Source organism: Cervus elaphus, chromosome X (genome assembly GCF_910594005.1).
Source record: "Cervus elaphus chromosome X, mCerEla1.1, whole genome shotgun sequence".
Lineage (NCBI taxonomy): Eukaryota > Metazoa > Chordata > Mammalia > Artiodactyla > Cervidae > Cervus > Cervus elaphus.
Window position 1 is genome coordinate 162,134,485 of NC_057848.1, and position 14,371 is coordinate 162,148,855.

At 44.9% G+C, this 14,371-nt stretch overlaps 1 protein-coding gene across 5 annotated transcripts in view; it reads left to right on the top strand.

Moving 5' to 3' along the window:
* GPM6B (glycoprotein M6B) overlaps positions 1-14,371 on the top strand; it is a 157,356-nt gene that overhangs the window by 103,468 nt on the left and 39,517 nt on the right. The window contains exon 1 of one of the 5 annotated variants that reach the window (XM_043896775.1): positions 10,823-11,283. The exons of 1 other annotated variant lie outside the window; for it this stretch is intronic. In XM_043896775.1, coding sequence (XP_043752710.1) covers positions 11,223-11,283 — 61 coding nt within the window. In that variant the 5' untranslated portion in view covers positions 10,823-11,222. Of the gene's footprint in view, positions 1-10,822; positions 11,284-14,371 lie in introns of those variants that run through there. 3 more of the 5 variants (XM_043896776.1, XM_043896777.1, XM_043896778.1) reach the window with 3 other exon arrangements.

The following is a 14,371-nucleotide window of genomic DNA, read 5'->3' on the forward strand; positions in this document are numbered from 1 at the left end:
CCATCCCAGAAAAGAAACAGAAGAGGCAAGTGAATAAAAGATTGCATTTGAATAAATGTGGTATATTTTGAAGTATGTGGTTTGGGTTCTCTTTTAGTGTAGGTTCTTAACAGCAGTTGACTAAATGACATAGCTCACAGTTTTGTGCAATTTATATTTTATACCAGCCCTGGACCATCCATCTGCTGATCCACCAAGGGACTGATTTCTCTCTGGACTTTCATTTGAGGGCACTTGAATCATGTATCTGTGAATCCTGGATGTTTCCCTGAACTAGCAGGAATAGGCACTCTAACAGCCCAAAGGAGATGTCATGTACTCTGTCAAGCTAAGTATTGGTAAAGCGCAAATGTTCTGTCAAGCTACATGTTAGATAATCATGCTCTCCTGTAAATCAGTGGTTTTTAGACTTTGGTGTGTTTATCAGAATCACTCGGTATGAGACTGCCTGTCTGCACTGTTCATTATCCTTCCTCTGAGTAGGTGGTTTCAGGAAGGTCATGTTGACAGTAGGAGCAGATGACAGCCACATGCTCGCCCAGTCCACCTCAGTCCACACTGGGAGTTCATGGGCCGACAAATGCTGTAGTCATTCCATCTTAGCCTCTCAGTAACCTAGTTTTTGTCAAAAGTAAGCAAATGTATATTTCATTTGTACTAAAAATTAAAATCCCTGACCCACAAAGAGATCTTAATCAAACCTCAACTAAAACTTTCCTTCTACCAGATTTCTGTGTGGAAAACCCCCAAACATTAGAACATGACCTTCAGTGTTGGTATATTCTATTGGAAAGCACCACGTTTTGTTCATTTTGCTTCAAAAACATATTTCCAAGTGGGTAACAAGGTCTAGAATTTTCATTATAAAAAATTTTTGTAATGGTTCTGTTGGTTTCCATTGTCTTTGTGCTGTCAGCACTATGAAGGTAAGTTTTTTTCCCCCAATTATTTTTATTAGTTGGAGGCTAATTACTTTACAATATTGTAGTGGTTTTTGCCATACATTGACATGCATCAACCATGGATTTACATGTGTTCCCCATCCTGAACCCCCCTCCCACCTCCCTCCCCACCCCATCCCTCTGGGTCTTCCCAGTGCACCAGCCCTGAGCACTTGTCTCGCATCCAGCCTGGGCTGGTGATCTGTTTCACATGTGATAATATTCATGTTTCAATGCTGTTCTCTCAGATCATCCCACCCTTGCCTTCTCCCATGAAGGTAAGTTTAGTAGAACTGCTTCAAGAAGCTCCAGGTCAGTCAGGGCAAAGCTGAGAAAAACTGAATTGCACCACATACTTCCAAAGGAAGAGGTGTTGTCATCTTCTTCCAGAGAATGCCAGGAGCCCAGCAGAATCCATCGCAGGGTGTTGACACGTCACTTAGAGCAGGTGAAACATGACCTGCCCAGGAAGAGGACATCTTAGGTCCACAGGAACAGTGATGGAGGTTGGGGCTGGGGGCGGTGCAGAGCCTCTTATCTGATGTCTTTTATTTTTTGTAACCACGCTGCCAAACCAGTCATTTCAAGCTCAGTGGACCTTCGAGCCAGGACGGGCTTTGCAAAGCATCTTGTCCAGTCTTCTTATAGATGAGGGAGTGGAGGCTCTGGTGTGCACTGCCCAAGTTGCCATCACTGGCATGGGACGGAGCCAGTGCGCACTCAGTGGTAGACAGAACAGCCTCACCTTGTCCTGTCAGCGACTCTTTCCCTGCCTCGTGGGCCCACCGGCTTTCTGTGCATGGGGCACTGTGAGCGCTGTATGCAAATAGGGGGCAAGAAGCCCAGGGCTCCCCTGCTCACACGCATGTGCCATTGTCCCATCAGATTTCACTTGCAGAACAAAAGTTCACAGATAAGTTATTAAGAATTTCAAGACATTAACATCAGTGTATGAAACCAATCTTGAGGCCCTTCTGACGGTGGGCTCTATGTGATTTTTTTTTTTTAAACAAGCATCAGGGGCAAATCTAATTTGGTCTTGAGTACCCAGGTATTGGGGCTTCCCTGGTGGCTCAGATGGTAAGGAATCCTGCAATGCAGGAGACCCAGGTTCGATCCTGGTTTGGGAAGATCCCCTGGAGAAGGGAGTGGCAACCCACTCCAGTATTCTTGCCTGGGAAATCCCATGAACAGAGGAGTCTGGGCTACAGTCCATGAGGTTGCAAAGAGTCGGACACGACTGAGCGACTAACACACACACACCCACACCCAGGTATTAGCAACATCTTCTAGATTCTAGAAACCAATTTGGACACTGTACTAACAGTGCCCTTGGAGGCATATCATTTTTTAATCCCGTTGCCTTGTTCATCTCAGATCCATTGATTTGTTTATAGCTTATTCACAGAGGTCGCATCCAAGCTGTACCTCTGCAGGGAGGTCTGGGGTGGGTGTGGGGGTGCAGAGTGCCCTTCGAAGTTCATTCAGGCCAGATAGGCACAGAACTGAACCCCTCAGGGAAAGGGAAAGGTCTGAAAGGTTGCAGAATCACTATCTCTTCCTCTTCCTCTCTCCCTCCTTCTTGGACCTGTATGATTGTGGTGTGAGTGTGAGAACCCAGAAGACAGAAATCCTACCCTTTCTTTTTTTATATATATATATTTATTAGTTGGAGGCTAATTACTTTACAATATTGTAGTGGTTTTTGCCATACATTGACATGAATCAGCCAAGGGTTTACATGTGTTCCCCATCCTGATTCCCCCTCCCTAGCCTTTCGTGAGTACCCCATAGGACGCTTTGTACTGAGTCTCTAAGGGCAGGGCTTCATCGCCCTCACAGTAGCCTGAGGAAGGCAGGTCTCTACTGGCCCTTTTAACAGATGACAAAGCTGAGGTCACATGGCTTCACCAAGGTTGGTACCTGGTGGAGTTGGCCTTGAAGGGGTGGTGGGCATCCTGAGTGCATCTTGGGTGGTGACCCGGATTCTCCAAGGTGACACAGATGGTCACCTAGTCACCATCGTGGCTGCCTGACCCTTGAGTTCCCAGCTTTGGCATCCAATGGCCTGAGTCAGTGTCCAGCACGGCCTCTGACCAGCTCTGTGACCTTGACTGAGTCCTGTTGGCTTCCTTTGATCTGGGTCCCTCTGTCCAGGCAGGGGGAGTAATTATGTCCACCTCCCAATGCCATCATGAAGTCCAGAATGAAAGAGCGTGGGTTCAAGTTCCAGCAGCAATGTTGGTACAGAGGAGACTTCCCAATCCCTGAGTTCTGGCCACTCTCCACCCCTTTTGAGCTGGTATCACATCTCCGGGAGAAGGGGGGTATGGTGGGCCTTCTGGGCACGGTGCTACCTTGGTTCCATATCCACCTAGCTCTTTCACTGTAGCTTTTAAAGGGAACTGGCCCAGTGATCCTGGTAACTGGTGCTTCCGGTCTTTTATGATGACTTGCTGATCACTGCAGAGGAGTGTATACAACAACTGGACAAGAATCAGTTTTCCTTCATGCTCCCAGAGTTCTCAAGTTTTAAGGGTTCCCATCAGCTTGTTCCCTACCCTGACAGGCTCATCCCATAATTTGCCAAATTCTTCTGTTGAGAATTTTTGAAGCTTCAGTGTCTTCCAGATTTCATTTTGAATTTGGAAATGTCCGGCTTCCTTCCCACTGGTGTGGGAGGTGGGTAAAGGGAGGTGATGTGTCTTTCCAGTGGAAATTGCTGCCCTTCAGAGAGGCTGCATTTATAACTGAGAGAGGGATAGTTCGAGGGAAGAATGGGAGGAAGAGGAAGTGGGTAAATTGAACCCAGGAGGCCTTTCTGGAGGAGGGGGCTTTGAGCTGTGCCTTCCAGGAAAAGGGGAAGAGCTGAGGAGGCAGCGTGGGAGGGGTTTTGGCAGATAATGTAGAGAAAAATCCCCCTCAGAGCACCCCCGACCCACCCAGCTTTGAGGTTGAGCTACCGCCTCCCGCTGGGAAAGAGGACACCCTCACCCCAGGGGTCTCTAGCTAACAGAGAAGGAATGGCTCCATTGATCCCACAAGTGTGATCTCAATAGTTGCAGGTCAGCAGTTACCAGAAGGGCTTGGGAGACCTGCCCTTGTTCATATTGGCTGGTCCATGCTTGGCGGACGAGTTAATTGGGGGCCCTCCCAGGGAGAGCCCATTGATGGTATGCCACTCTTAATGAGGAGACTCAGCTCCCCATGGGATGTGATAATTAATCAGGAAGCATATTGTCAGGAGATCAGCTGCCTTGTCTCCTCATGTATGCCTTGTGTACACAGGAAAAAGGAGAAACTTGCCCTTTTTTCATTGAAACCGGTTGAAAAGCCCATCATCTCGTCCTTGTGTATGGTTTGGCTTTCAGCATGGTTCCACGGTGTTGGGGTCCTTTTCTTTCTGGCATGATGAGAACCCCAGAGAGGATATTGTTTGTCTTCCTTGTTAAGCTTCTGGTTGTGGATCTCCTAAAGTCTCAGCCCCATTCAGGACCCCAAGCCATCTGCACTCAGAGCATGCTGTTTCTCTGACTGAGACCAAACCCATCATACCTTCATTCATCATCCATTATTCATCAACCCATCATCCATCGTTACGGATGACATCCTAGAAGAAGGGGCCAATGATCCCTCCCTCCTAAGGCTGTGATGTGAACTAAAGCAAGTAACAAATGGGCCCTTCTTGGGGCCTAACGTGGGTGCCTTTGTAACCTCCCTATCACCACCACCACCTCTTCTAAGACAAAGTGCCCTCAATCTTAGAGAAACTATTCCCTCCACTTCCTCTTTGCTCACTCCCACATCAGAGGGAGCAGTGTTCCATCCTCCTCTGCCTCTCTTGTGACCTCCATCCGTCATTTCTCCACCTTCACTTGATTCTCCTTAAGTCTCGTTCAACTCCCTATCTTCTTTTCAGCCTTCGGGGATTCTCTTCCTCGGGGTGTTTCTCCCCCTTCATCTGCCTGCATCTTTCTCTCACCCTCCCCTCATGTTTCTTCAGAGACCTGGCTGCCCCTGCTTCCTCTTCTTCGTTGCACGGGATTGTTGTCTAAAGTGGGTGGGCAGGGGGAGCTGAACCCTTAACCTTGGGTTCGGTGCTGGGTCCTGGGAGTGTCATGCTGCTGCTGAGTCGCTTCAGTTGTGTCTGACTCTGTGCGGCCCCATAGACGGCAGCCCACCAGCCTCCCCCGTCCCTGTGGGTTGCTATTTCCTTCTCCAATGCATGTCGTACGTGAGGTGAATCTCAGTCCACCCCCATCTCTACACACACACACACACACACACACACACTGGTTAGAGACAAAGTAAGACACACACACACACACACACACACACACACACACACACACTGGTTAGAGACAAAGTAAGACACGCACACACACACACACACTGGTTAGAGACAAAGTAAGACACACACACACACACACACACTGGTTAGAGACAAAGTAAGACACACACACACACACACACACACACACTGGTTAGAGACAAAGTAAGACACACACACACAAACACACACACACACACACACACACACACACTGGTTAGAGACAAAGTAAGCCAGGGAAGATCATTCTTAACGGAATAGATCATAGAAGAAAAATCAAAATGGGCTTGACAAGTGGAATACTGGATCCGGAGAAACAAGCCTGGGCACACAGTCCTATTACAAGATTACAATTTCAGCTGGACCACGGGAGCCTTGCATCTTGAGTGATAGTTGTGCTCAGACTTGGGAATTGCCATCATCCCACCAAAACCCTTCTCATGGAAGTTTCTCTGGCTGTGTGGTGGTAAAGGGCCCACTCTGCTTGCCCCTTGGCATCTTTCTTGCTCCTCCTGTACTATTCAACTCTGTCTGACACTGTTAGCTTGATGCCCTTCATGGGACCTTTTTCTCATCCCATCATCCCACTTTGGCCTTATTTCTTGGCTTTTCTGATTTTTTTCCTTCTTGGTCTCTTTGACTTCCCTTTCAAGTGTTTCCTTAACCTTTATATTTAGTCACTTTATTTTTTTTCCATTTATTTTTATTAGTTGGAGGCTAATCACTTTACAATATTGTAGTGGTTTTTGCCATACATTGACATGAATCAGCCATGGATTTACATGTGTTCCCCATCCTGATCCCCCCTCCCACCTCCCTTCCCATCCCATCCCTCTGGGTCTTCCCAGTGCACCAGCCCTGAGCACTTGTCTCATGCATCCAACCTGAGCTGGTGATCTGTTTCACACTTGATAAAGTCAGTGTTCCTTAAAATTCAAATCTCAGTGTCGCTGGACCCTATAATCTCTCCCCAGTCATTTGTTTGCTGTTTATTTAAAGTATGTTCTTTGAAGACCTACAGTTAAGGACTGTTCTAGGAGCCGGTAATACAACAGAGGACAAAGAGACAAAAATGTCTGTCCACAAAGGGTTTATATTCTAAGGGAAGAGAGGTGATAAATGAATGAGCGAATAGCTAGGTCAGTGGTGGATTGTGGTTAAAGTCACAGTGAACAACCAAGGTTATGGGACTGAGTCTGTCAGGGCTCCTCTTTTAGGCAAGAGAGTCAGGGAGGGTCCCCTGTGAAGGTACATTTGAGCACAGATGGACTTTGTGCATTCCTAAGGGTCCCTCTAGACCACAGGCTCCTAGATCCTCGTCTCTGGGAGCCCCCAGTCCATCAGAGCCACGTTCCTGATTTCCTCCTGGAGGCCATCTGGGGACTCCTGAAACCACACAGACTCAGCTCTCGTGCCAAACCTCTGCCTCCTCCTTTGTTTCCCCATGTGGTTCACAGCATGGCCAGCTTCTCCCTCCCCCAAGCTAGAGACTCCAGACTTCCCTTCCCACCTTCTCCGTTTCCACTCCCCTGATCCCGTCAGGTGTCAGCAGGGTCCTTGCCTTCCTCCTCATGCCCTCATTCACACTCCCCTTTTCTCGCCTATACTCCATCAGGATACTCCGAGTGAGTTTGGCAGCCTCTCGGTTTGCCCTGTGCCATGCTGTCATTCCCACTGCCAACAGGGCGACCTTCAGAACTCATGGGTTAGATCTGCTCTCAAGCCTTCCATCTCTACCCACTGCCTCCAGGATTAGCAGATGTTCAACCTCCCTGGATCCCACTCTGCTGGTTCAGCTGCCTCATTTCCCTCCCCACTACCACACTCTATGTGCTGGCCCCTCTGTCAAGAAAATCATCTCCTCAACACTTTGAAAATACCCTTGCTCCTTGTGTGTGCTTTTCACCATTTCCTGGACTGATCTATCCCTGCCCCACCCTTCCCTGCTCTTGGTCTTTTGCCCACCTACCTTGCAGGCTGGAAATTCCTGGTGGCTCAAATGATAAAGAATCTGCCTGCAATACAGGAGACCCAGGTTCGATCCCTGGGTTGGATTGATACCCTGGAAGAGGAGATGGCCACCCACTCCATTATTCTTGCCTGGAGAATTCCATGGACAGAGGAGCCTGGCAGGTTACAGTCCAGGGGGTCGCAAAGAGTCGGACATGACTGACTGACTAACACAACAACTCTGTAGGTTTTTAACCTTATTGCAGTAGCCAACTCTGTTCTGTGAAGCTTTTCCCTGTTCTCTTCCCCACCCCCCTTGCCCTCCTCTCCTTTGTTGGGATACCATAGTGCTTGTATCAGATTGGATTCCCCTGGTTTAGAAGGGTTCTCTGTATTCCATTAGCCTACAGTGTACCTGGTTGAACCATGAGAAACTCCTGTTCTTTTAGTCAATATCAGGAAGCTTGTATGGTTCAATCTACTGTATCCAGTTGATGTCAATACTTGTTATTCCTGTTTTGGCTTTGCTTTCAGAAATATTTGTACCTTCCACCAGAATGCCTTAAAGCATGGGGCTCAGAATAATTTTCAGCTCTTGGAGATATTTTGTATCCTATTCATTCTACATAGTCCATTTTTCTGGCCAAAAATGGATGTGAACCTCAGAAAAGTTCTCAATGTATACTCCACTTTCTTTCTGGCTATGAACAACTTTTCTGTTATGTTTCTTCTGATTCACATGGTTTGTCACAAACACCAGTGAGGATTCGAGGCTGCTTAGAAAGTGGTGCAATGGTAACTTCTAGAATTGTCATACTCATTGTCTCATGAAAAGAAAATGACAAAGTTGTGAATAAGGCAGAAGCGATGCATAATCTATTTGTAGTTTTTCAAGGTAAAAAAGAGATCAGACCATCAACCAGAGAATTTGTAAATATTTTGTCCAATGGTTATGATTTCCGTGACTCTGATACAGAACTAGAGTGGCCCCTAAATTTAGAATGTCTTTTATATTCTGCCTGCCCACTTCCACCAACATTTTAAAATGCTCTTCTTAAGTAATAACTCCCCCCAAATTATTCTATTCTGCCATTTCTATAATTGACTGATTTTGCTTTTGATTAAATGATTGCACTTTTTAAATAAAACCCAATAATGTAGCTAATCACAATTGTGCCCTTTTGTGCTGAATTGAATTTTGTTTTGGTATTAATTCTCTCTTGAACTGCTGAGGGAGAACAAGCCTGTCACAAAAGAACATTTGGCATCTTCCCCTCTGAACACACCTAAGCCATCTTTAAAAAATGTTTGCAGGCCATCCTATGTGGACACATTGTCAGGTTACATCACATCCGTGTTTCTTTTTGCAAGTCTGAAATCTTAGGCTGCCATGCTTCTCAATACCCCCACCATGAGACAATAAAGTTGGCTGGGGCCAGAATTCAAGGGACTAGTTGATTGTGGGCATGGTCTCCGAAGACAAGGCTGAAAGTGGAAAATGAGATGTACAAAATGAAAAATGTTGAAACAAGCTAAACTGGTTTTTAAAATCTTTTCTGGTTCAACCGGGCCAGAGGCATTGAATGTAGAAGTCTTCAGGGATTATCTCACATGAATGCATTAAAAGCTCAGGTTGTTAGAGGATTTTGATTCAGGATCTTATACCTTTTTTTGTTTTTAAGTGTTGAGCAACAGACCTTCAAAACTTGGGAGAGGATTTTTTAGGAGATGGTGGCCTCCTACTTGTCTTTATGTCTGCTTCTGAGATGTGTTCACCCCCAAACAACTAACAGACTGTCTGAATCAGGAAACTCTTCACCCTGTACTTATCAGTGGTCATGGCTGTATTTGACTGGAATTTCTGGAATTTTTTTTTAATTGAGGTACAACTGACATACAATATTATGTTAACTTTAGGTGTACAGCATAGTGATTCAATGTTTGCATACATGGCAAAATGCTCACCATAATATGTCTAGTTGCTGTCTGTCACCTTACAAGGTTAATACACAATTATTGACTGTATTTCCCATACTGTATGTTACATCCCCATGATTCACTCATTGTTATAACTGGAAATGTTTACATCTTAATCTCCTTTACCCGTTTCTCCCTCCTCTCCAAACCCCTCTCCCCTCTGGAAGCCACCAGTCTTGTCTCTGTATCTATGAGTCTGGATTTTGCTTATTTGGTTTGGTTTGTTTGTTGGATTCCACATACAAGGGAAATCAGATCATACAGTATCTGTCTTTCTCAGTCTGACTCACTTCACTTAACGTCCATGGATGGACCTCAAGGGTGTTACACTGAATTTCTCTAAATCTTTTGAGTAGGAGCAGTCAAAGTTGAGCAGGTCAAACAAATGTTAAAAATGGTGCAGAAATTACTGATGTTTGGAACCATATAGCTTATAACTCTGATATATATGCTTAGATGGGTTGAGAACATTGGTCCAATAGTATCTGAGGATGCAAGGAGACTTGCGAGAGCAGTAGTCACAATCATTGTTTTTAAAATAGCCTTTCTGCTGAACAATTAGAACGTTCTTGAAAACAGCCTTTTGACTCTGAATGTGGGATTCTAAGGACTAAGGCTCCATACAGAAATAACCACATCCAAGAGGAAAAACCACTCTAGTTTGATTTTTCAACCAAGGAGTCAGCAAACTGTCAGCCAGATATACTTGTAGCATGTTATGCTCCTTTAAAAATAAAGATGGATACTATTTTATGAAATAGGTTTCAGCTGAAGTTTCTCTTACTATCTCATATGTTAGCTATAGATCAGGAAAAGGATTCTGGGGCTGAATTGCTATACTGCTGTTGTTAAATCAATGTTTGGGCTCTCCTCTTCCTCCTGTCCTTTTCCTCCCCTCTTTGATATGTTCAAGTCAATCTAGCTAGCTTGCTAGAGGTTGTGTGAAAGACACATTTTAAAAAATTGAAGTGTGGTTGATTTACAGTGTTGTTAATAGTTTCAGGTGTATAGAACAGGAATTCAGAAGATATTCATATTGCATATCTGTTCTTTTTCTGATTCCTTTCCATTGGAGATTCTTCCAAGTTATTGAGTATAGTTCCATGTGCTAGCAAGTAAGGTCTTGTTGTTTATCTGTTTTCTATATGGTAGTGTGTATAATCTAACTCCTAATTTACCCCTTCCCTCCCCTTTCGCCTTTGGTAACAGTAAGTTTGCTTTCCTCTGTCCGTCCGTGGGTCTCCTTTTGTACATGTTAACTGGTATCATTTTTTTGTTTGTTTTTTACATTCCACATATAAGTGATGTCACATGGCATTCTGTCTTTTTCTGGAAAGACACATATTAAAGAAAGAAAAAGAAAACGGAGACCCCGGGCAAGTCCTTTAACTAGATCCTAGGGTCTAGGGTCAGGGGTAAAGGAAATAAAACAAACTGATGCTGCGTCCAGGGGTCCCAGGGGAAGGTCCCTTGTGGGAAGAAACGAGGCTTTCTGCAGAAACACACAGGGGCCGGCGGAGTGCCGAGTCACGTGGTGGGAGGGGGCTCTCGTCTCTCACAGCCCCTGCTCTGATGTCACAAATCTATTCTTTCCTGGGAGAATTAATTAGCATTCATTGGGTGCAGTTGGCGACGAGGAAGGAGGGAGCCGGAGCGCGCGTGTAGGCAGGCGAGCCAGAGGCGCAGCGCGGTCTGTGGGTTTCGGGCCCCCCCCCCCACCCCGGGAGCCGCATCGGGGACTCGGGCAGCGGCGGGCAGGGGTGGCGGTGTTATAACCGGGATCCTCCGTGACGTATGGCTGCCGGCCCCTTGGCAGCTGTCTTTCTGGACCAGTAGGCGGAGGGGGATTGACGCCGCCGGAGACTTTTGCATCTTGGAAGGGACTGTAATCTTCTGGAGTGAAGAACCGAAGCTCTCCATCACCCGGGTGTAAATAAGAGCCGGAGGGGAGAGCAAAAGAAAAGGAAGAGGAGGGGGAGACGTGGGTGTCGGGGGGAGCGGGCAAAGCATTTTTGGTGGATGGTATGAAGCCAGCCATGGAAACTGCAGCGGAGGAAAATACTGAACAGAGCCAAGAAAGAAAAGGTACCCTGGGCTCTGACAAGAGCCTGTTTAAAGCTTTTCACTGGGGGTGGGCGGTGGGGGTTAGAAGGGGGTAGCCGGATTTGTGTCTGGTGTAAAAAAAAATCAGCTCTGAAACCATCCGGATGGCCTGGTCTGGCTCTTGGGGTGGTTTTCTCCTAGAGGCTGGTGTTAAATGAATAGAGAGCAGCCTCTTTTCAGTCCAAATCTTTCTTCCAAACGTGGTATTACACGGAAGGAGGTCCACAATCTGTCACCTTGGGAAGCTGGGTTGGGGAAACTGTCTGTTGTAATTACTATAATGAGCCCTAATTGAGATCCTAGGCTCTGCAAGTTATATTCCGGGGACATGGAATGCATTGTCTTTTAGTAATGCGGAGGGGAAGCTGGAGGGACACACGTATTAAAATACGCTTTGGTTCTGCTGATGCTGTAGTGATTTTGGACATGCTCTAATTTTTGTATTTAATACGATTGCTATTTCTCTGTATCAGACCCTAACTCTGATGTGTAGTAACCATTTACAGTTGGAGCTTGAGAGAGAAAACATCAGCTCTGTGGGCTAGTACTGATGGAAGAAGGTTGGGGGGGGGGTTGGTGTTTTGCTGTTTCTGACTTGGAGATCTCCGAAAGGAAAAGCCACACAGGTCCTGTTCTTCAAACGGCATCTGAGAACACATCCTGATCTTGACTTTTGTGGGGAGAAGTCAGTGTTTTGCGGTAGGAAGATGGCAGAAAATAGAGGCTAACATTAATCTCTCTTTTCCTAGATAATGACTGGTTCAGGTTCACTACCTCACAGAATCAGCTCAGGCCCTGTGAGGTGAAGAGCATCTCACTGCATTTGTAATTTACCTCCTTCACCCAAAGTTACTGTCCTAAAGGCACCAGAACACGTTCGGTACCCGCAGTGGCTCTTATAGCAAAAGCTCCCCATGCTAGGGTTATTTCTCCTGACCCTGACATCCACTAATAGTCACTAAACAATAGTCAGTCTCCCAGATAGAGGTACAGGTATGCTTTATGTAAGACTATGTAGGTTGATCCGTCTGAAATTCCTGATAGTCAACCATTTTGCATCCGCAAAAACAGCAATTTCAAGAATTTCACTGTGCCAGCATGCTTGGGTAGAACAGTCCTTGAATAACATTCTCCCCTAAACTGAGCAATTTCACTTTTAAAATTACTTGCTTTTCAAGGTATGATAAAATATGCAGAGAACAAAATGTGCCTTTTGAACCATTTTTAAATGGATAATTCGGTGGAATTAAGTACATAGCATTTAGATTTCTACAATTGATAGTTGAGCTTAATCGCTGCGGCAAACCTACCGCCCCCCCCCACCCCAAACAACAGCAAAAGCCAGCCCCTGTATCCCCCTGCCTTTTCTTGTATGTATACATTTGTTCATTTATATGAATGACCAAATAGCAGTAAGGGAAACTCACTGGAATATTTGTAAAGCTGAGGAACTGAGATAAAAGTTGAAAGATTGATTTCCATGACAATTAGAGACAAAGCTTGGGCGATGTTATCACGCAGTAACAGCATTGTTGTGAAGAAGCCAATCACAGTTGTAGCAATTTTCCCCAAAAATAGATACTTACAACACATTTTGTATTAATATACAGCTGAAACCACTTTTGGTCTCCACAGAAGCAAGAACAGGGCATAAAACCAGTGTAGAATCCTTACTACCAGACTCTGGTTCTCACCATTGTTTATCTTCCGGAGTGCTATTAATTCATATCCATTAAATATTTATTATTTAATACCGAAAATCTACAGCTGCTACTCCATCCCTGGCAGTCTGTATATGAAAACTCATTAGCAAGGGTTTCAGAGACAAAATTAGAAGCAAAAGATAATTTCTGGAGGAACTTTAAAAATTACCAAAATGGATAAACACTAGCTGTTGAGTAGTCCAGAAGTACCAAGTTACTGCAAGATATGGTCACACGTATAGTTTATACTCGAGTAAGAACACGGGCCTGGGATTGGATTTTGACCACAGCAACAGGGCTTGCGCTTGCCCTTAACCCACCGGGAGTGTTGATCTAGACGGCAGCCTACCTGCTGAGCTTGGTTTAAATGAACAAGTTCATCTGCCAGCCAGGCAGGGTCAGAGCTTCCATGAGTGTGTCTTTGTAGTGTGCCCAGTTTGCTCTCCCATTGTCGTCCAAGGCACACACAGGGGCATAAATGATAAACATGTTTGGACATGCTTGCCACCCCAGGATTCCTTCAGATTGAATTTTAAATTTATAAAATCAGTGTTCACTTGATTGAAATTAACATTTACAGGTTTGACACAGAGAATGCATTATATAATTCTTGAGCAGGTGGATCTGTGGGGGGGTAGGGTGGGGTGGTGGTGGTTTCCTTTAAGCCTGTCACCAAAGGATTTATTTTAGTAAATTGAATCCTCTACATTTTGTCACTTCCCACAGAGTATTTTATGCACATGTATTTTCCCCCCTCTATTCTTCCTTTCCCAGTTGTTTTCATAGTTGGTGGTATGGGCGATACTTATCTCTGAATTTGGAGTATTATTGCCCAATGGCTAAAATGCAGTAGCTTGTGGATTAATGGCTTCAGATAATTATTAATAATGTTTACTAAATATTTATTATAAGCTAACCTCAGCTTTTCCAGACAGTGTCACTTCTCAGTTTTAGCAGGACAAAGAAAGCTGTTTCTTCAAACTCAATCAGAATGACTTTGTTCCTATTGTAAACAAACATATTCCAAGTCCTTAAAAAAAAAAAAAAAAAGCATATGTGCTTTGAAACAATCTCCTAGCTTTTGTCACGGAACCCTACTGGATGCTTGAAATTCACAAGAAGTAATTTAGCCTTTACTCAGGAATTTTTACAGAAAGCAAGAGGTTTTCTCAGAAGGATGTAAAAAAAAAAGCCAAATTATTACCAGTGACAGTTTTTAAATCGGAAGCATTAAATTAAATCAAAGTGTTGAGGATTCAGTAAGCAGATTCACTGAAATGAAATAAGTGGAGGAAATGAATAAGACAGAATAAAAGCTACTAGATCATGAGACTCAATAATAAAGAGATGAGAGTGAGGTTTCTATT